The sequence below is a fragment of the Pogona vitticeps genome, chromosome 4, assembly GCF_051106095.1.
Source record: "Pogona vitticeps strain Pit_001003342236 chromosome 4, PviZW2.1, whole genome shotgun sequence".
Classification (NCBI taxonomy): domain Eukaryota; kingdom Metazoa; phylum Chordata; class Lepidosauria; order Squamata; family Agamidae; genus Pogona; species Pogona vitticeps.
In genome coordinates, this window is record NC_135786.1 from 114,965,419 (window position 1) to 114,988,332 (window position 22,914).

The window sequence follows — 22,914 nt, forward strand, 5'->3', positions numbered from 1 at the left end:
GATTTCCGCTCACCTTCCCCATGCGGAGGCAATACAGGTCCGGGGAAGTGTTTCGGTCCAAGAGTCGCTGCGGGTTGTAATAAAAGTGTGGTTTCGGTGAAATTTTCCTTAAAAAAAAAAAAGTACTGAAGTCGTCTTGCTCTCGTTGGGGGCGAGGCGCTGGGAGAGAAAAACCTGTGACGCCGCGCCCCGGGGCCCCCGCTCGCCGGATTGCCTGGCCTGAAGGGCTCCCGCGCCGGCTGTGGGAAAAGAGAAAACGCTAAGGGGGAACGGGAAGGGGCGAGAGACCGCCGAGGCAGTGTGAGGCGACCGCGCTTCGAAGGAAGGTCTCCACCGAAACGAATGACGGTCCTCACGCATTCATCCACAATCCATGTTTGAACGTGTGAACTTTTAAGGAGATGAGAAAGTTATAGAGCAGTTCTTAGCTGTGACTTTCGAGAGACTAGGGCGAACCGCTGCTTGCAGTTGTGACCTGCACTGTCCTTTTGCGAGGGGGAGTCTGAGAAGAAACACACACAGAGGGAAGACTTGAGGAGCTTGAGAGATGGACAGTTTACTGGAGTGCAGCCCGCTTTATCCGGTGCATCCGTGTTCAAGGAGAGTCTTTTCGCAATACAAGTACATGCGGGAGATACTGTATATGAGAGTGCCAAAGTGAACTGAATTCGGGAGCTACTCAGATTAAAACTTGGGCAGTATCTCGTTCCGAAGCGATGAGCGCTCCGCAAGCAAGCAAACGCACTAATTAATGCCTTGCTGGGCCGGCTTCTGCCTTTAAATCCTGCGGGAAGGGGCGGAGCTATCAGGAAAACCCTCCGGCTCCACAGGCGTCTCAAAGAGGAAGAGGAGATCCGCGCTGGGGCTGCCCCGCACACACTCTCGGCCTCTCTACCTGAATTCGTTCTCTTTTCCCCGCCCCGGCCTTTTTGAAAAGAGGCGCGCAGGGATTGGCTGGAGGGGGCGTGGTTTCCCTGCGGAAAGTGACGTCACGCCCTCTCCCTGCAGTGTGAATGAATCAAAGCTGCCTTCCCTGGACCAGCACTCCAACGAAAACGAGGTTGCTGCAGCATCACTTTTAACTCAGGATACGGTGAAGCTGGGCTAGCAGAAGAAGCCAAGGGGACTTGAAACAGGCGAGGGCTAGCCTAAGCCTTTCTGCGATATCTAGGGGGGGTCGGCACCGACCCTAGGTTTTCTTTTGTTGTTGTTGTTGTTATTAAGATTTTTATAATAATAATTACAATCCCCTTGGGGTGATTTTTCCGCCCCCATCTTTTTCGTCTGTCTATTGAAATAAAATGATGCAAAGCTCAGCACTCACTACGGAAGGTTCTGTCAAGGGGCTTCCAGAAATTCTTGGTGTGCCAATGCAACGTAAGGAATTTTTTCTCTCTCTCTTTCCTTCTCTCCCTCTCCCACATTGATTTAATAATAAAGAAAACTGGCAGTCTTGGGAGCTTAAATGGTGCAGGGAAGATTATGATAGTAACTGCTCAGTTCAGATCTTAAGAGGTGTAGAGGAATAGAGGTATGTACGTGCGCGCGTGTAGGTAGTACTGTACTGTGTTGTCAGTATTTTAAAGATGTAAACAGGTGGATAGTTTTTTTCCCCTATTAAATATCTGCGTAGACGTGCAGATAAATTTGCCTCAGGGATAAATCTTAACATTAAAACAACATGCTAAATAGGGGCGATCTAGCGGCTGATGGCGCACTCCTGTACATGCCTACTCTGAAGTAAATCCTCTTGAGTTGGAGGGGCTTGCACTCACGTCAGTGCGTACAGGACTGAAGTCTTAAGAAGGTTAACGATCAGAATACTGGAAAGATGGGAAAATAGAACATACACATCCAGCAGGGCAGACAGGTCAACGGCTTGCAAGAAGTTTGTCTGGAAGCCTTACCACATCGGGACCTCCTTTCCGCTCGAAAGGTATGATGATTGGAGTGAGGGGTTAAATGTTGTGAAAGCATGCAGTTCCCCTGCTGGGAAATTGCCCCCTCCGTTTCATTTTCATGCAATGAATTTGCAGTTTATTATTCTTTTCTGAATGCCCAGTAACCGACTAGTTCATATGGGGCGGCGGGGGAGGCGGGGGGGAACCCAGGTAAACTGCCGAGTTGACTTCTTTCAGGTTAGAGTCTGGGTCCAGGTAAAAGTAAAAACCAGTCGACACAAAAGCTGATGAAAAGCGTGTCTTCTTCTCTATGCGAAGCACTGAGATGTATCTGGAAAGTGCATGGATTATCTGGTATCTATTTTTAGATGTACAACCGAGTAGAGACCTACAGGTAGATAGACATAAGCTGTGGATTTAATGCATGCAGTTGAATACAAAGACGTATAGTTCTGTGCGAGGGCTAAGACTGTATGATTCTCTACAGGGAATTCCCTTTTCTAAACTACCTATTTATTTATATGTTTGTGTATATAAAGCATACGTGTTTGTAATGCAACATGCGTTTGTCTAACCTGTCCAGTTTTACATGTCCGCCAGTATCAACTCGCCCCTCAGTTCACTTTAGGCCAAATTTATTTAGATTTAAAACGGGACTAATTTCTGAGTAGATGTTACGCATGGATCAGGTTATATTGTCCTACAATATTCAGCGTGACTCCCTTCTGCCTTAAGTATTCATAGGACTGCAGGTTTATTTTCCTCGGTGTGGTTAAAGATTGCGGCCTCTAGGTGCATTTTTCACCTTTTATTTGTTTATTTAGTCAGTCCGTTCTATAAACGCTTCCTTGAGAGTAAGCGTAAGATGATCGGTGTGTCTTAGTTCTGGGTAAAAGCGACCGGCTCCCTGTTTTCTGTATGAATTTGCAAATTCACTCTTATGCAAGCTTACGATTTTGTGCCTATATTAAATTCCGGAGAGAAAAATACTTGCTGATTAACATAAGCTTCCTATTGCAGACGGGTGCCTGACATGGTAAGAGTGACGTTAAAATATTAAATGTGATTATTTCTGGAGAAGCCATCATATGCATTCAGGACTATCAAACAGAACCTGGCCACACTTGGTCAAGCCCCATCTGCATCAGTGGGAATGACAGACTGATAAATGTGTTATATGTGTGAGACTGGGGTGAAAGTGTGTGTTTGTGTATCTACAATTGAAGGACATGATTCCGACCTAGTTAATCATTTTCAGATCCATTTTATGGACGATATAAAATCAGCTGCTGTCCTACTAAGATCAGTAGTCCTTAAAAGCGCTTGACTAGTTTGGATCGTGTCCACACTTGAGGAGGGTAGGTTGTCGCTAATGATGCTATAAATTCAAAAGATTCCACCCCCTTCCTCGCCTCCTTCCTGGGGATCTAAGGGGCTTCCAGCTTCCCCCGCCCCCATCTCCTGTTCAGAAGAGCGAATAAGTCATCTGACAGCAACCTCAGGGCTTTGGGTGATTGTCATTATGGAGCAAAGGAGTATCCTGTTGCACCTTCAGAAGATATATTGACCCGCTCTTGAGGCACACGTATGCACGGCAGCAGCGTGTGTTGATGTGTAGGGGGCAGCCCACCTTCCCGCCTCTGGAAGTGGCCAGCTCTGGATGCGCGCTTCCTTCCTTCCTTCCTTCCTTCCTTCCTTCCTTCCTTCCTTCCTTCCTTCCTTCCTTCCTTGCTCGAGGAAGCGGAGGCCCCACTACATCTCCTCGCGCTTTCCTCTGGAGGCACAACTTCGCGCCAGCCCGCGGGTGCTCCAGTCTTGCCTGCTGCGTCCGGGACTCCCTTCGGAGCCTTCCTCCTCCTCCTCCTCCTCCTCCTCCCGCGCCGCCGCCGTGCGCGTGCTGGCCTGCGTTCCGCCGCAGTGTCTTCGCGGCCATCCCTCCCGCCCGCCCCGCGCCTCCCTTGGCTTCGCCGCCTTGCTGCTTCCCGCCCCTGCCAGCCTGCCGTGCGTGGAGGCAGCCAACCCACCTGTCTGTCTGTCTGTCTGTCCGCCCGCCCAGATCCTGAAGGGCCAGACAGGAAAACTCTCGGGCTGAAACGAGCTGTGTTGGCGCCCAGGCTCGCCAGCTGCTCGGAGCGCCGGAGGGCAGGCTGGCTGCGGGAGAGGCGCGCGAGAGGCCGCGGCCCGGTCCTCGAGGGTTGCTCCCAAGGAAGGCCCTTTGGTTTCAACAGGCCCCGGTTTCAAGCAGTGTTTCATAGGCCTTGTTCCGGGGGCACTTGCACCCCACCCCCTCCCCCTCAGAAAGCTGGTCTCGTCCCAGTCCATGGGAGCTCCCCGCCCCCCCCTGCGCCGCCGGCCGCGCGTCTCTTGACTTGCGGAGAGGTCAGGTCGCCGTCCCGCCGGCCAGCAGGCGCCTTAGAAGTCGAGGGTTGGTTCCCTCGCCTTGGTGGGAGTTGGGAACGTCCTTGGGCTGCCGTCCAGAAAACCAGGGGACCATTCTCCCCCCCCCCCCGCCAGCCTCCCCCCAAGAGCGTTTTCCGGTTTGTGGGGCAGCCGCTTGTGGCCTCGACCACGACGCCAGGGCTGAGGGCGCTCCTGAAGCGCGGCGGCCGCGTAAGAAACGCCGCGCTACCGCCTGCGGGGAAACGCACAGGCAGGGTTGAGTTGCCGCGGATCTTCTCTCAGGGAAGATGCCGAGGGGCCCGCTCTCTCTGGCGCACTCTCCAGCTTTGCTCGCACACATGGTTACCGGGGAGTAAAGCTCCCCGAACTCCGTAGGGCTGTGTAAATATGCCTGCGGTCGCCTGGCAAGGGCCCTGGGGTCGCGCGTTGTGCTGCGAAAAGGGTCTTCTCTGCCCCACGCGGTGCCCCACAGCGGGCGCCTCCCTCCAAGGGGGGGGGAGAGAAACAAGGCTCCCACCAGAAGCCCGAAAGGCCCGGGTTCTCTTTAGGCCGGGCTTCGCCTGGAACGGGGCCGGGGGACTCGGGGCCTTTCCAACCCCGTCGGCGGTGGTTTTCCCACCATTGGGGCTGACGGTTGCCCTCCGACCAGGTCTGGAAGACCGCCGCCGTTGCCGTCAGGAGCCGGCGACCCGTCCCGTCTGAGCAAGCCCGCGCCCTCCCCGTCCAGCGGGCCGCCGCCTCCCCCTTTGGGCGGAAGGAGGACCGCCGCGTTCCTCGCCCACTCCTCGGGCACCCCTGTGATCATCTTTACCCGGGAGGAAAAAGATGATCGGCTTAGTCGCCGGCCCACAGGCTTCCGGGACTCCACTCCGGGCAAGGCGCGACCGGGCGCTCCCTCCAACCCCGGCCGGGGCGCCGGGTGGAGCCTCGGCGGAGGGAGGGGGGCAGTGGCCCCGGCAAAGGCGCCCTCCGGGGCCCGGGTGTGTGTGTGTGGCTCGGCCAGGGAGTTTGTCGCCGCGTTAGGGAGAGAGGAGGCCGGCCACGGAGTTTCTTTTCAGTCCGAGCGACAGTTGACGGGCTCATATTGTACCTCGAAATCCCCTGAAGATGCTTTAGTAGCGCCTGGGCCTACAAGGCGGGCGGCGGGCGAGAGCCTATGAGCAATATTTACATGCAGGCAGCTGTTACTCTGTGTAGTTGTTGCTCTTTATGAGGACGTGACGAGCGGCTTCAGCGCTTCTTGGAACCGACGCTCAGGGCGGCTCCTGATCCAGACAGCGGCGGCGGCGGCGGCGGCGGCGGCCCGAGGGGGCACCTGACCGCCCGGTTGGGCCTCTCGGTGTTTGAAACAGCTCTCGCTTGCTTTCTCGTCCCCTCTCCCTGGCTCTCTCGTCAGGAGGCTTTCCTTCCCGTCGCCCCCCACCGCCCACCCGCCCGCCTGTGGGCAACACAAATTTCCTTTTTGGCTTGAACCGGGCCCGCCGTCCTCCTCCTTTTTATTGTCTTCTCGAACCGTTCTTTTTGTTATTCTGAAAACCGGTTTTTGTCCGGGAAGGACGGAAGGAAGGAAGGAAGGAGTGCTTGCGGAAATGTAGATCAGGAACTTGCTGCAGACCGTGTGCCCCAAATTTATAGCCTGGGTCACTGCTAGAGTATTTCTAATGGAGAGTCAATTGGTTTAATTCAATTAGGCTCAGAATATAACTCAGAAAGTCCGTTAAATTCCAATTATCTAACCGCTGATGTGTGTGTATACGCACATTTTTCCTGCCTTTCTTTCCATGTGTATGCAAACGATTAAGTATTCATTTACCACATAGTTATATGATCTGCCAGTTCATCTGTGTGTTAAGAGTTGGGTTGGACGATTGGCTGCCCCTGGACAGACTCGGGGAAGGGTCTTCATTTCGGTTGATATCATTTTTATGTATTTATACCATAGACGTGATCTGTTGACTTGACAAAAATAAGGGTGGCCCCCACAAGATACGGGTCTTCTCCCTCCACATGGGTCACCGCCCACGGGGTGGCCCCTCCCCCACCCCCACCCACCCCCAGATTGCAAGGTCGCCAAAGGGGGCTGTTGTGGAGAGCGGGGCGCGTCAGGTCGCTTCGGCGGGTCAGGCTGCCCGCGCCTAAATCAGGGTCTACCTCTCGTTTCCTTATTGCCGCCCCCCAGTCTGCCCTCCTGGCCATCTGGGTTTTCCCACCCACCTTCAGTTCGGAAGTGGGGGTGGGTGGGGAGGGGGTCTTGTTTTGATCTTAGCAGACTAGGCCTTTTTTGGCGGGGGGGGGGAAGGAGTCAGGAGACAGTTACCTGAGGCGTCCGATTGTTTTGTTTCGTGCTGTTTTTCTTTGGAGCAAATCCAGTCGGATGATTATCCACACCAGTCAAAAGGGTCCGCCTGGGGGACGTCCAGAGGGCTGGTGGGCGTGGCCTTGGGGGTTCAGCCTGAAGAGGAGAGATTCCTTCTGTGGCTCTTTGGGTTTTTAAGAGTGCCCTCTTTCTGTCCGGCCTCGAGTTCCCAAATGTCGCTCCGGGAAAATATTCTCCAAACACCTCCTTTCCTCACCTTGGTCTCTAGAACAGAGGGTGCTACTTCCGCCCGTTTTTTTCCAATTTCCTCGACGATCCACGAGAACGAGGCTGGCGTCACGGGGTGTCTCGGTGTAGGGGTCCCTCCTTTCCCTTCTCGAGGCGATCCTGGTTTAACTACTCCAGTGAAACGGCACCATTTCAACCTCCTCCCGCCGAGGCAGGTGAGGAAAGGGAAGGCAGCTGGTCTCGCCCAGTGGGTGGCTTTTTGTTTCGAAGACGTGTTGTGTGCGGCAAGGTGTCACTTCTCAACTAATCCTGGAGGACAAGAGGCCGAAATTAAAAACACAGGTGGCTCACATATTTCCGTTCCTGACACACCGGATCTGTTGATAAACCACCCTTTGGAATCCACCATCACCCTCTTAAACCGAATGACAGATTGTTACTGCATTCGTCGTCTTAAATGAATTGCTCCGGATTTGAACTATAAAAAGGCACCCTCCTTTCCTGCTAGTTTTTTGCCCGCTCCCCTTCGACAATCCGGATTTTCCTGTTCAGGAAAACCAAATGTGGATGTAAGTTCGGTAAGGGGTCAGGCTCTTCCTCGTTTCTATGCTCAGAAAAGAGAATAGATTCTATACTACAGAATATATATTGAATATATATCGAAAAAACTATGTATATTCTCTTAAATATTTCTATATAAATAGAATAGAAAAGAGGAAGAGATAGATTTTAACTCTTCTTTTACCCTCCCGGGGGCACCTGCGGGGGTGGGGCAGCGAAGCTCCGTTTCCCATCTCGGTCACTACAAACAGCCTCGCTGGCTTTCTCTTATGGTCTCAGGACCGTGTCGGGCCTTCCTTCCTTCCTTCCTTCCTTGGGGGACGAGGAAGAGGGCAGGTCGGCACACCAGGCCGCCTATACTGTATTGGGAACGTGCCTTCTATATGCCGCAGTAAACGCCACCTCTGTTGCAAACCTGCTTCCGCTTGGAAACAGGCTTCCACCTCGACGGGAGCGTCTCGCGGTCCTTCCTCCGTTAAGCGACTGCGGGAGGTTCCTTTGCTTCCCCCCCCCCCCCGCCCGCCCGCGGCGAAGGGAATTTGCCGAAGTCCCCGCTCGGAGGACGAAATTTGAAAACGAAGGATGGCAAATAAGCACAAAAGGCAGGTTTTCCAAAGCGTTGGGTCGCAGACAGGAGCACCCTTCTGCCGTCTCTCCATACACGCACCTTTTTTTTTCCTACTCAGAACTTCCCTCTTATAACTATAGCGTTACAATTTTGCTTGCGTTATTACATTAAATGGACCCTGCTAAAGCTATATGACGTTTCTGTACTTGCCGTCGAAAACTGTTGCCGTCTTCTCTTGCTTTCTCTCCCTTTTTTTGCTTCCTTATTTTAGGCATTATTATCCTGCAATTGTGATTACATATTCTAATGTGTTTTATTAATATGATTTATAAAGCAGCTTGTAGCATACAAGAGGCTTAGTAGAGCCACATTTTGTGGACTAGATATAGCCGCTCAGCACCTGGTGTAGAAAACTAATCGAAAGAAACGACAAATAAACAAAAAAGCAAACCAACCCAAAGAGTGGGCTACAAGAAAGACGGAAGAGGAAATAAAAATAAACACAGTCGTTGTACAAATGCAGACACATCTACATGGTTTGGATTCTAAATTCGGATTTATGTATTTTCTACATTTGCAGTGCTCCCCTATTGTCAATATACTGTAGTTTGAACAGGTAAAATTGTGCCCTGCTTCTGTATTGGATGTGCCGGCATATCCAGGCTGCCCTTGAGCCTCAGGGCGTTAGCAGAGAGGAAAGAGGTGGGGTGGAGAAATGCCCTGGGATTTCCTGGACGTTAGCTGTGTGTTTTCTAGAGGGGTGCTCGGACTGGGAGTGGTTTTGACACCCCCCCCCCCGTCGTTGGAAGTGGGAGAAAAGGGGGCTCATTGTCTGACAGTCGTTACAGGAATGCGCCCGGAGAAGTCAGAGAACCTGAGGATAGCAAACCCGGTGCCGTTCCTTCTGCTTTTCCCTTTGCTTCGGTTGCAGCCATCTTTTCGCGTGTTGCCCGAGAGGCTTCGGCGCGTGCGTTTTCACGCCAGAAACCTTGCCTCCTGTCCTTCGACGCTTACCTGCGTCAGCAGTTGCGGTTACAATCTGTAAAAATTAATTAAACAAGCTTTCAGCCTCAAACACAATATCGAAGACCCACAGTAGTGTCTTCATTCCAAATGTATCATCACTTCGCCAAATCCAGAGCATTTAGGATTCGTTTAGCATTTCTTACTAAACTGAGGAATTAGTCGAAAGGGAGAAGAGTGATCAAGGAAGAAGAGACAAAAATACAGGCCGTCTTAAGAGAGGTGTGTTGGGTGGGCTATTTCTTCACTTGCTGTCGGGGGGGGGGGGGAACCCCACCAACTTTATATGCTATATGTCCCCGCAAACATATACTCCTGCCCACAATAACATTTAGAGAGGGGGGGGGAATGATCAAGTGTTCTTAATTAATAAAATCAGTTTTGTGTGTCAAGGTGTAAACCGCCATCAAAACAAAGCAAAGATTTCTCTTGTACTTTGCTGTCAAAACGAATTTTTCCTGGTTAGAATAGGCGGCTATGTGCGTATGTGTGCCTAAGGGTGTATTTGTTTCTATAACGGCAAGACGTGTCTCGACTTTCCCCCCTCTGGATACCTCCCACCCCTGGAGATCGTTAGGACCCTCCGTTGACTAGACGGCGGAGTGCCAGCTTCCTTCCCTCCCAGGTCATTCCTCTCTCCTTCGGAATGTTGGGTCGCTCCCATCCTCGTTCTCGTTCCTCCGGCCCGATTCTTGGGGAAAGGCTGGTCTCCTAATCCCACTGCGTCCAACGAAGGAAGGATCGGCCCTTCCTTCTTCCTCCCCTCCCGCTCCCCCGCCGCGCAACGTTCCTCTGGTTATCGTGCGCGCCTACGTTCTTCTTGAAAAGCCGCCTTCGGTGAAATGGACGGTGCTATCGGTGGGCGAGAACATCGCCCTAGGGCTTGGTAGGATGTCAGTCGTCCTGTAGCCTTCTCGATGTTGTTGGATTCCAGATCCCATTAGCCACTGATCACAGCGGCGTGGGATGCTGGAAACAGTAACTCATCTACATCTGAAGGGCTGGAGATTCTTTGCCTCTGCCTTAAGGCGTCCATTGGATTTCAGGCTGCCGGAACTCTACCCTCCTAAAATTTTATTTATTACTTATTGATTTATTCTATTTATACCTCGCCTTTCCATTAAAAGATAGCGCTCAAGGCGGCTTACGTGAAAACAAACTCTTTGACTTCTTAATACAAGTGGCGGCACTAGTCTGGGTTGCGCGGTTAGTCGAGCCAAGGGACCATCTCAACCAATAGGACTGTCCCAGCAAAAAACAAACAAACCACGGCCTCCCCCCCCCCGCCGCCTATTCTCTTTGTTACTTCAGATCCTAACCTTAGGTTTTGAGAGATAACAGATAAACTGGGCCACGAAACCAGCAGAAAAGGACAATGAGGGTCGCAGATGTCTGTATATACACAACACAACCAAACAACTAGGGTTCAAGAAGTCTTCCCGAGCGCACCAGGTACAACCGAACTGATTCAAATAACAGATGAGATCGGATCGCCTTCACTGTCGGAGCGCTAACCACCTTTGAGTTCAGCCTTCCCGTCCCGCGGCCCAGCCGCCGTTCTTCTACCTCCTGTTATTTTTCCCTTGCGAGGTTCTTCCTAATGAAATTTGATTCGATTTCAGAAGGGGCCATGCCGATAAAGCAAAAATCGAATTCAACGAGAAAAAGACTCGCGCCCAGGTTCGGGATGGGGCTGAGATCATGCTCGTCTCCTTTCTCGGTGGAAATACTGGGAGGTAGGAAGCGCCCCGCGGATCATCCGGCAATCCTATTTTCCCCCGTTCAGAGCGGGGAGGTTTGGAGGAGAAGAACTGGAGGCGGTTGGGCTAAGAAGAAACCCTGGCGGCTTCATTCCCGAGGCGGACACGTTCTCGATGCTCGCATTGTTTCAAAAGGGCTGCCCCGGGGCGCCAGAGAATCGGAACCAAACATGCGCCACGGGAAAAACCTCTCTCAGCTCGGGAGAAAACTCCTGCTTGATAAACATCTGCACAAGGGTTGTGCTGTTTAAATTGTCCTTTTCAGAGTTCGGACGAATCCTCCAGGTATCTATCGTTCAAGTGTGAACTTCGTCCTGCACCTGTGAATAGACTTCCTCTAATCCTGTATTTAGGGCACGATCCAACCAAAGTTTCTTAAAAGTGCAACGTGCTGCTTTCAGTGGGAGAGAAATTAGTCCGTGATTAAGCTCTGCACCGAACTGAGGGGAATTCAAATCGTATCAATTAGATCATCCTGTCTTAGCTTTGTTCTTCCCTAATCCTTGTAAATTTGCTGAAATGCGCGCTTTAACTTTATTGGTAAGAATTCAGGTTTCTGCTTCCTTATTCGACCGTTGTGTGCCCGATCCGGTGTTGTGTGTGCAGGTGAGGGGGCTGCTGCGATAGCCGCCCTGGGCCGCCTAACTTTTCCACGAAATACGCAGACTGCCGCTTTATTCTCCCCTCTGCCGTTCCAGAGCAACCTACATGGATTCTAACAAGCAGCAAAATGCGGAAGGGAAAAACAAATATGAATTTTAAAAATGCAGACTGGCAAATGGCAGATTATCCACGAGTATGGAGTAAATAATAATGGTAAGGAGGTGTCCCTTTGTTCCCAGAGCAGAGAGCAATATAGAAAAGCTAGAAAATAAAATACATTTTAAATAAATGAACCTTCCATGATCACGGAATTTCATCATTCCCAAAACGATTAAGAATTGTATGTATCTAGAAAGCTCACACACAGTTACTCTGTTGGGTAAATCTTTTTAGTAGTGAAACTATTTACCATTTGTTTTTAAATTAAAAAAATAAAATGAATACAATTAAAACCTGATATCAGATCCTTGAGCGTACAACAAGGAGTTCTGGGACATTTTAAATTCATTGTGACATAACTGAATATTCATTTTGAATTCTGGGCAACAATCCCCCCCTATGTATATATAGCAGACAGTTCTGAGAGTTAATGATAATACAACTTTTTAAATAACACCTTCTAAAAAAATTCAGCCTTTTCCCGCGTTGCCTTCATTTATTTTTATTTGTAACATTTTTAAAAATAACATGTATCAGTAATCCTTACAATATCTCCATAAGAGAGATCAGTAGCGTTATCATTTTACAGGGGGACAAAACTGACAGGTAGTGAATCCTCCATCCAATTAATCTGTGTCAGAGTTGTGACTTGTTCCTTCAAGCCCAAAACTCTGATACTGAATCAAAGCCTTCTGCAACTGTAATTTGATTTCTCCTACCACACTTAGCCAGAATCAGAAAAACATTTGTCAGTTGGTTTAACTGCCATAACATTTCTCAAAGTAATCTGGGACGTGCAGTGTAGATTGTTTCCCTAACACAAGTATGATTGCCAGGATCCTCAGAAGGGAGTGAAACCAAGTTATCCATTTTAGACAAGTCAAATATGCAGAATCTTAGATAACAGAACAATTAGAGATCACCAGACTATGGAATAGTGTCACAGTTCTGAGCATTATGGGGTTATGAATGTGATGTCAATGTCAAACTTGAAGCAGTGAGATTTGCCTTAGGAAATATTCCCTTTGTCTGGTTTGCCAAGGCTCTCACTACTTGCTGTTGCTTTCAATGCATATTTTAATTGCTTTTCATTATCGGTATTGTTTCTCATATGGTTTTTGAGGGGCAAATTCCTTCAGCTGTGCATTGTTCTAACTTTTGAATGGCTACCTGCATGTTTGTTCCACTGCTGGGAGAAATTCATTCTGCAGCTGGTTTGGTCAGTTTCAGGTATGTAGTGAACTGAAGACTTTGTAAGCATGACCCTCTCTAGGCGACCCCTCATTTTCTAGTTTTAATTAAAAATAAGTATGGGCTTAAACCTCTATGCCTTTTGTCATCTGAGAGAGGAGAAAAACAAAAGCAAAAAGAATACAGTCATTAGTCATGCTTGAGTTCTTCATTAAGAAGGAAAATCTCTTCCCAGTCTCCCAAGGAAAGTAATACATGCTAAATCAAATGAAAAGTTAAATGTTATTTTGTTTACAATTATTATGTAATGTTTCAATTTTGAAATATATGAATGTCTTATGTAGTGTTTTTTGTTTTGTTTTGTTTTGTTTTTTGGTGGCTGTGATTTAATGTAAAGTCCCTTTCTCAAGTTGTTTCCACACTGGTTGTATACTGAGACTTGGTGCGCATCAGACAATGTCTATGGAGATTTCTTAGCCTACAGTTTCCAAATGCTACACTGTTTGTTCAACTGCACAAAGGATTTTAGCCCAAGAGCCTGGGATGAAGGGCAAGATGGGGAGGAACGTTTTAGGAATACACTGGCATGCACCATAGAACAATGTTCTTGAAATGAGTTATCAGTCAAGGATCAAGACTATATTTTTGCAGTTACTAACCCCAAGCACTTCATTTTATTATCTTGAAGGAATGTTAATCAGTATTATTTTAAATCAGAACATGTAACATCTCACTGTGATCTGGTAAATGCAATTTAGGACTTCAGCCATGTTAAGAGAGCTTTTTATTGCTTTTGCTGCTTTATTTATTTATTTATTTGATTTATACCCCGCCTATCTGGACTACTCGTCCACTCTAGGCGGCTTCCAATATAAAATAAAACAAAAAAACACAAAAATATACATAGTCCTTCTATAACAATTATAATAATAAAAGAGAAAATTAAGAAGAAACAAATAGAAAGAATTTAACTGGCGAGAAGGCCTGGATGTATAATCAAGTTTTTAGTTGGGTTTTAAAGATGCTCAGCATGGGGGCCGCGCAAATCAATGGAGGGAGATTGTTCCAGAGGCGAGGAGCCACCGCCGAGAAGGCTCGGTTTCGTGTCTTCTCCTTCCGGGCCTCTCTCGGTGTCAGGCTCCTCTGCCTCACCTCCTGACTCGCAGGGGTGATTCAGGTAGACCTAGGTGGGAGTAGACGTTCCGCCAAATATCGAGGTCCTAAACCGTTTAGGGCCTTATAAGTAAGCATTAAAACGCAGAAACGGATGGGCAGCCAATGCAATGCGGCCAGAATTGGAGAAATGTGTTGGAACTTTCTCACTCCAGTAAGGAGTCTGGCTGCCGCATTCTGCACCATCTGAAGTTTCTGCATCAGCCTCAAAGGCAGCCCCATGTAGAGCACATTACAGTGGTCTAATCTCGAGATTACGAGCGTGTGTAGCAAGGTGGTGAGTGCCCCTGTGTCAAGGTAGGGCCGCAGCCGGGCAATCCGCCAAAGGTGGAAAAAGGCGGTGCAGACTACCGACGCCACCTGTGTTTCCATGGTGAGCGTCGGGTCCAGATGTATGCCCAAGCAGCGGACACCACTCTTCATGGCCAGGGTGACCCCCCCAAAAGTGAGAGAGTCACCCATGCCACCATCCACAGGGCCACCCACCCTCAGAACTTCCGTCTTGTCCGGGTTCAACCTCAGCCCATTCTCCTGCATCCCTTGCAGTACGGCCCCCAGGCAGCGCTGAAGGGACAGGATGGCATCACCTGCAGTTGGTAAAAAGGAGATGTAGAGCTGGGTGTCATCAGCATATTGATGACACAATGCCCCACACCCCCTGATGACCCCTCCCAGTGGCCTCATATAGATGTTAAACAGCATTGGGGAGATGATCAACCCCTGCGGAACCCCGCAATTGGGACTCCACGGGGCCGAAACACTCTTGCTAAGCTGCACTCTCTGGGGACGGTCCCCCAAGAAGGAACGGAGCCAGGCAAGTGCCAAGCCACTGATTCCCAACTCGGAGAGCCTGCTTTTGAAAACTAGGTAGTTAGGTTTCTGTTCCAAGGCCATGCCTCTTTGACGAGGTACAAAATCCAAATAGCACTTTCGCCCTGCTTAGTGTGTGGTACTGGGCATAACCTACTGAGATGTTCTCCTGTGCTGATCTTATTTAGAAAAGAACTATGCAGTCTCACAGTATTACAAAACTGCCACGCATGCTTTCCTCCTTGGCAGGCCTGCATCACTGCACATAACGTAGGTAAAGCTCCCCCTTGCCATGTCTCTCTGTGTCCCACTGTTCCTGCTCTTAACTGGCTAGCGGTGCTGCTTTAGCTATCAGTGAGGATAGGTAGATAAAATATCCTTCTTAACGGTAATTTTTAAAATCATTTATTGGGACAACTTTTCTAAACCTCTCAGTAAGAAATATTTAAATATATACGTAGTTCTGAAGAATATATTTGTATCTGATATGAAGTATATAGGGATGGGGGTTGTGGGCTCCCACTGCTCACTTCTATCAACATGGCACCCCATATTCTCTATGTGATGTATGTTTATCCACGTTCTCTTCCATTCTGTTCAGTCACATGAATTATTTTTGTGTTTAGTAGCATAAAGCATAAAGGAAAAAAGACACTCTATGGCTGGAATCATGTCAACTGTCACAACGAGAGTATGCCCTTGAATCAATGGAATTGACAGAGGACCTAACTCACCAATTCCTTACTGATTCAGTGGCCAACTCTAGTTACAACCTACTAAGTTAAGCAACAGGATTTCAGCCATTGGGACACTAAATTTGTATTAAGATGAACATTCAAAACATTCAGACTTCTCTTTATTTATTGTGAGGAGGGACACTTCTTATGCCTTCAAGGGTAACGACAACCAATGTTGTTAAAAGGTACTGACAAGATCCAAAAGGGATCCTGAAAGTCCATTAGGGTGATCAAACAACAGAAATGTTAATTTCCACTGATAAATTGTCTGCAGTTTGTGGTGTGTGATATCTGTGTACGTCATTTCCATTAACTTTGCTTTAGCATTTTTAATCCACTAGCAGAGGGATAATGATGGTAGCATCTAATAATGCCACCCTGCTGACTGCTGGCTTACAATTGCAAGCTGTTTGCTTGTTTACTTCATTTTGGTGGTGTCCAATAACAGTGTTATAAAATTCAACCACAAAATACAAGACTACAGCAAAGGCAAACAACTTGAGATGAAGTGATTATGGCAAAAGAAAGCTACAATTGTTCTAGTCATGTTTTAGGTGTAACACCAAGAGACCTTTAAAATCGTCCTATCTTTGCTGAAAATCATCCTGCCATTTGATACAATATGTATTTTACTACCTTTGCATGATACAAAGGCAGAACAATTATGTGGCAAATCAGCACATTGTATCATCATAAATGAGATTGCAAAACACAAAATATTCTAGGTCCCTGGGAATAACCCAATATTAATTGAACTAAATCCACCCCAAATTTGGTGGACTGTGTATCATCATCATTCAGCAGCTAACTGTGTTCTGCCCTTTCATGACCATTGAAATCAACTGTTTGCCATCTCATACTCCTAAAGGTAGAACCATCTTGACTCATCCATGGCAGAAACAAAGCCAAAGTCCATGGCAACAGTTTTACCTGTTTACGCTGGCACAACACATTTACCATAAATCTTGTTGGGAAACTGCTACAAGGTAAGACATTAGTGTAGGCATTTGCTGTTGCGCACTGAGTTGCATGATTAGGCACACAATAACAAATGCTACACTAACTTCATAACTTGCAACAGTTTGGCAATAAGATTTATGGCAGTTGCTTTAGGCCAGTGGGCATTACACATAGGATTTTGGTCCATATCAGAGTATTTTCAAAATCTATTTACTCAGGGTATTTATCTCAGCTTGAACTGTATCTGTCTTCTACCTGTCACTTTTTGCCATCCTGCCTTCCCACTGAAGATCATCAGTGCCTGATGGCAAAGACCTGCTTCTTGCTGAAGTTACTTTTTGAAATACCAAATAATAGTGTTCTATAAATACATGTTATAAGTGAATGATGATAATGATGATATCCCATTATTATTTTTTTGAAAAGTAGTCCAAAATAAGATGAGATCTGGGGGAGTCAATGGCTGATCTTGGAGTCTGCCCCAAATGCATGAGAATTTGTATATTGAAAATTCTAGAAGAACAGTCATTCTCTCTATCAACCCAGTTCCTCAAATTGTGTCCCCCAAAGACTCCAGACCAGGGTGCCACAGCAGTGGCACAAAGTGCTTTTGGGAAGTATTCAGCAGGCAGGTCCCTGAACATAATGGAAGAAAGGGTGTGCTGAAAATTGTCCTGATATTTGATGGGAACTACATGTGACTTCCTTTGTATGATACAGAGGCAGCACAGGTGATATGTAGCTGATCAACACATTGTATCACCATAGGTTCTCTTCAAATGTTATGTTGGGGAATTGATCAGTTTTTGTGCATGATCATTATAAAATGAAGCGTGGGAGGTGGGGAAGTGGTACCTGAGAAAAGTAGAACGGAAGAAGACTTTAGCAGCTTAGCTCTTTATAGATGTTCCAAGGTAATTTGGATTAGTTTCAGAAAAATGTGTTAGCATATGGTCCAGATCCACCATATTTAAGGAGCGTGGATCTCTGTGAAATTTCAGCTTAATACTGAAAGCACCTATCTTTTCTCTTGCAGAATGTAACAGGGAATGTGCAGATGTCATTGCGCTCTTAGAAATAACATGGGATAATTGTTCAGGCCAATTAGCAAGAAGACACTGAGACGACTGTCATATATTCAGTGCTTAAAAATTCTTACACTTACACTTTTGTTAAAATTAAAACAAAGCAATGTAAACACATTAAATTATTCATATTTACATTTTGATCCTTGTGTTTCAAAGCAAGATGCTCACAGGCACCTCTCCCCCCTGCGCCATGACGTTGAACCCACAGATCTCTGGATGGCCTTTAGAATGAGGGCCAAGCAAAACAATACAGTTATTACCTCATTAGAAGGAAAGCTCACTTATCAGGAAAAGACTGTCTCTTTATTCTGATATGAACTTGCTTCAGTCTACAATCAGCAAATTCAGCCTATTACAACCATGCTTTTAATTAAACCAGTTATTGCATGAAGATTGGAAAGAGGCTAATTCTCCCTATTATAAAATCTTCTCAAACATCTTTTACCACCAGCTGAAGGCCTATGTAGTCCAGCTTTGTGCCTTAGTCAACTTGGGAAGAGCTCAAGATGATGAAATCTCTGCCCCCTGTCCTTCCCCAGTGGATGAAGTTTTGCCTCTGAATAGATGAATTTTATTTAGCACTTATGGTTAATAACTGTGGATAGCACTGTACCCTCATTTGCTTAGCCCAATTGTGTAGCGCTAATTTTTTTCTTTCTACTGACAATTTTTAACAATTAACATTTTTCTTCTTTTTGCTTAAGACTTTCATTACAAACATCAAGAAATAATGTTAAAGTTATACTAAAATAAAGTGACTAAAAGAAAATTGATTTTAAAAAGGCATCTGAACATAAAAAGAGAAAGCGAGAGAAGTCACAATCAGTCTGATTTAAAACCAACAATGCTTTAATTGCCTCCATCCTTTGAACTTTCAGGCAGGGGTGACATTTTTAAGGCTGAATTATGAACCTCTCCATAATGGACACACTGCTAGAATCTTAACTATACTGACATGGGTGAAATGGTGATGATGAATGAAGCTCATCACGTACCACATTCTGTCTTTGTTTCTTGCAATTGGAAGTCAGTGATCAGTTAGAGTCATGGGTGGTGGTGATGATCAGATGCTTTCCCCCCTATGTAAATACATTCAAAGTACTGTTGCAACCTATTGAAGCAGCTCATTTCTGGTCACAAAAACTCTGTCTTATCATTTTAATCTGTTCTTAATTTTACCTACATTTCATATGCGTCCATAATTTTAAACTGCGCAACAATATGATTTGAATAAAAGAAGAAGAAGAAAAGTGTATAAGGTAGAAATAATGCCATTCTAATTTCAAGCCTAAGCAAATCAGGAACTTTTATTTTTGTTTCAGTCATGGAAGGATTAGGCATAGGTTACATATGTCCAAAAGGACACATTGCATAACTTGAGTGTTCTTCTGGTCCCGGATTACTGTGGTGTTGTTAGATGACAGGGGCTGACAAAAGACTGCATTGGGGGAAGCAGCAGGGCCATTGGGGAGGCTGTATTGGGTAAGGCCTTACTTCAGCCAAGGATGCATGACTGTCATGTATTCTACAAATATTATTGGAGTTTTTGCAACCTCACATGCTGCCTCTAGGAACTGTGGCTGGGAAGGCCCTTTCTGGGCTGGAGTGACTGTCAATCTATATAGCACTAACCAATCGTTCCTCCTGCCTCTGATTCCAAAGAGACACCCACCCACCCATCCGCTCTGCTCTTTCCCTCTCTTGAGTCTATTGGAAGCATTTGGTCTGTGGAGGCCTGTTTCCTTAAAACAGTCATGTTTGTCCGTTTGCTGTTTGATGTGTTCAATAATAAGTAATGAGACATTTTATTCTTTCTCCAACTAATGTCTCAGAATGAGTTACTGAGACTGTAAATGCCAGTTAATGAGAAACAGGGTAAACAAATTCTGGGGAACTTGAAGCTCTGTGAATCTCTGCACTCCTGCTGAGCAGCTAGAGGAATTTAACCAAATTCAAAACTCTGCAACAAATAGAACCATTTTTACATGTCACTCCTTTCATTGAAATATTTTAACCCCTCTTCCCCCCAAAATGAGGGGCCTCACAATATGAAATGGGCTGGAACTCATCTGAGTTTTCAGAAGGTTTGTCTGTCAGGTGTGTCTTTCACCAGCATTGACTGCTCTTCCTTCCTTCCTGCACTGCCACATCTCTGTTTTTGGCAGGAAAGGACTGGACTACTGGGCAAAACTTGGAAAAATGGCTGTTGGGCCTGAAGCTCCAAACCTTGCCTAGCTTGTATGAGTGTGAGAGAGCTTTAAAATCCTGTATTGTCTGGAACAGAGCTTGTGGCACAGGATGTGAAAGAACTGGATGGGAAACAAGGGGAATGCTCAAAGAACCATATACATGTGTTGTTGTTGTTGTTGGCATCTGCAATGAGCATGCTAGGAAGAGTTTTAATGAAACTATAGTTGAAACAGTGCAGTCCTCATTTTGCTCCATTATTTACATAATATTATAATTTTAAACACTGCAGTTTGTAACAACTTGATAACGTCTCTGTTTCCTGCCATGCACATGGTTACTACTTCCTGCAACTAGCCAGGATCAAATTCTGTAGCTGTGGCTTCCTCTTCGTCAGCACTTTGGATGTCACTCAACTGGTTCTGCCCAGTGGAGTGACATCATTGTCTCTATGGTAACTAATGCACTTCAAGGAGAAAACAGAGTAGGATTTTATTTTCCTTTTAAAAGGGGGACGAAAATCAGTAGCATAAACAAAATCTTGGGGATGCTATAAAGTTTTCATTGCCACTTATTGGGAAAAGCTGCATTACTTGCTGACATCCAGGAGTCTATATAGTATCAACTAAGCCAGTGCAATAAAAAATTTATAGGATCCAAGCCTGCATTAATCAAGGCACATGTGCAATATTTCCCATTCACAAACATGGCAATCTGAATAAACAAGGAATTTAGCATGAGGCCCAGTATCATCTCTCTCCTTCCTCCATCTGATCAAGGGCAACCTGTTGTCTTGTGTTGGAGTTTTTACAACCTCTTGTGCTGCCTTTAGTAGGTGTGGCTAGAAGGGATCTTTTATGCTTTCTGCTTCAGGTGTCTTAAAGTAAGCTATTGAGACTGTAAGTGCCAATGAATGAGAAAAGGGATAGACTATTCTGGGGAACTTGAACCTCATTCCGCTCTGTGAATCTCTGGACTTCTACTATGCCGCTAAATCAAAAATTCAAAAACTTTGCACCTAAAATTCAGCAAATTTCCACACATGTATTGGGTTTGTTTTAAGTCCAGAAACATTGACTTAACAGTCAGCCAGTCAAATCCTTGAAAGCAGGTCAGCAAAGAGTGAGGAATCCTAATAAACCAGAGGGACTTTGAGCATTGCTTTTCAGGGACCTGGAATAAAAATTCTGATTGAAAATACATATGCTGAAAGAGAATTTCTCCTTTATTATTTTTCAAAATATGTGTTGAAAATGAGTTTCTCTCTAGTCTTGGTAGAAGACCTGGAAGGGCCCCCCCTTTGCCGCTGCTCCCAGATTCTGGGGCTTTCGCTCCCAGGAGGCCAGCTTGGCCCCATTGTTGTTGTCCTTCCCCAAACAGGTGAAGACCTTTCTCTACAGGCAGGCTTTTCCTTTGTGACTGGCTCTCTGAGAAATGTTTTAAAACAGGATGGTTTGCATTTTATGCTTCTAAAACTGTTTTAGTAATGCTTTTGCCTAACATTGTTAATTTGTTTAATATTTGAATAATTCACAGTTTTTAGCTTTAATATTGTGTTTAATGATGTAAGACGGCTTGGGTCCTTTCTCAGGAGAAAGGCAGGATAAAGATATTTTAAATAAATAATTTATTTAAATAAATTAATAAATAAAGTAAGTCCAGCCTGCAAAGACTAGATGTAATCTTAAATTGTACTGTATGGGCCTTTACATTTGTTACTACCCTGAACTTGATTAAATGCTGCTCTGGTGGCTAGATGAGATGGGGAAACCGTTTAGCTGTGGGATCGTTCGTGGCTGGTTGAGCATTTCCTGTGGCCTAGGCCATGGTTAGAAGGAGGGCCTAGTTGTAATGGCTAAGCAGCCTCTGGGGTTCCTGTCCGTTGGCACAGACATACACCTCAGAGCTTGTCTACATGGCTGGGCTGGAGCAGGCTGGAGTGAGTAGTAATACTACCTAGCATCCATCAAAATCACTTTTGACAGGTGTGCCACCCCTGTGAGGCAGGGCAAAGGGTCACAAATGCTGCTGTGCCTACGTGAGAGCTGTCCCGTGGGAATAAACCATTGTGAGCCAGGCCAATTTTGGGAAAAAATTCCCAAAAGCAGGACTTCTAAGAATATTTCTGAAAACCAATAAAATTACCCAAAAGCAGGACTTCTAAGAATAACAACTGAGGGGTCTGTGTTAATAATCTTTAATAGATACAATAGGGCTTTTTCTGAGGTTGCTATATTTTAAGCAGGAAACGCTTTTGAGAACTGCTGAAGCCTACTTAAGGGGGGGGGATACAGAGGCCTTTTATAAATACAGGCCCAGGCTGTATGTAGCACCAGTGTGGAACCAGATATAATGAAATATCATAAATTGCCGCCTTTCAAAAGTATTATTTTATTCAAATTTCACAGAGAGAGCTGTCAAACCTACAGTTCAATGTATTCCAATGGGGGGTGGGGAAATTCACCAAAAATTAACGAAGACTCAGAACAAAGCCAAATTAAGTTTGCAAAGGTTTTACAGGATGCACTAACGATTCTAAGCATTTTAAACAGTTTTTGAACATTTTAAGACATACTTAAAATAGCAAGAACAGACCTGTCAAAGCCATTGAAATGCATTGAAACCTATTCATTGCATTCCAATGGGGGAACCGCGTTTCACTTAGCGATGTTTCCTATGGTAATTTTCGCTTAAGGACGGTAATCCGTTCCCATTGGAACGGATTTTCCAGTTTTCAATGCATTCCTATGGGAAATGGTGTTTCGCTTAGCGATGTTTTCCCATAGCGATGTGTGTTTTTTTGGAACCAATTAACATTGTTAAGCGAGGCACCACTGTACAGCAACCCTCTGGCGCCTCTCTTCCACAAATGATTACATACCAGTGTTTCAGAAGATTTCTCTATATGAAAGGGAGCTTCCATATTATGCCATCTTTCAGGTTCTTCCAGGCGTTGTAGTGATGCAGGTGCCATACTCTCATTATCAGAATCTGTACTCATGTACCGCTTTCTGGGGTTGGCTGGGATTTTGTCATCCAGGTCCTTTTGGCTTTCTGCCTTTGGGGGACCCCTGCGTACCAACGAGCTGGTTTTCCTTGTCCTCCATCTTTGCCAAGCCGCACCGGTCTCTGCAAAGAGCGGCATGCACATGCAGAAGGCCCCCCAAATCACCACTGTGGCGTTTCAGCAACCGCTGTGGAGTTTCAGCCCCAGGCGGCCTAAGCCACCCCTTTCCTACCCAAACCCC

General features: G+C 46.3%; 1 protein-coding gene across 1 annotated transcript in view; it reads left to right on the top strand.

Annotated features, from left to right (window-relative positions):
* The first annotated feature begins 209 nt into the window (after positions 1–209).
* Positions 210–22,914, top strand: part of LHX4 (LIM homeobox 4) — a 97,606-nt gene continuing 74,901 nt past the window's right edge. The window contains exon 1 of the mRNA XM_020789720.3: positions 210–1,377. Within this exon, the coding sequence (XP_020645379.2) occupies positions 1,302–1,377 (76 nt within the window). The 5' untranslated portion in view covers positions 210–1,301. The remainder of the gene's footprint in view (positions 1,378–22,914) is intronic.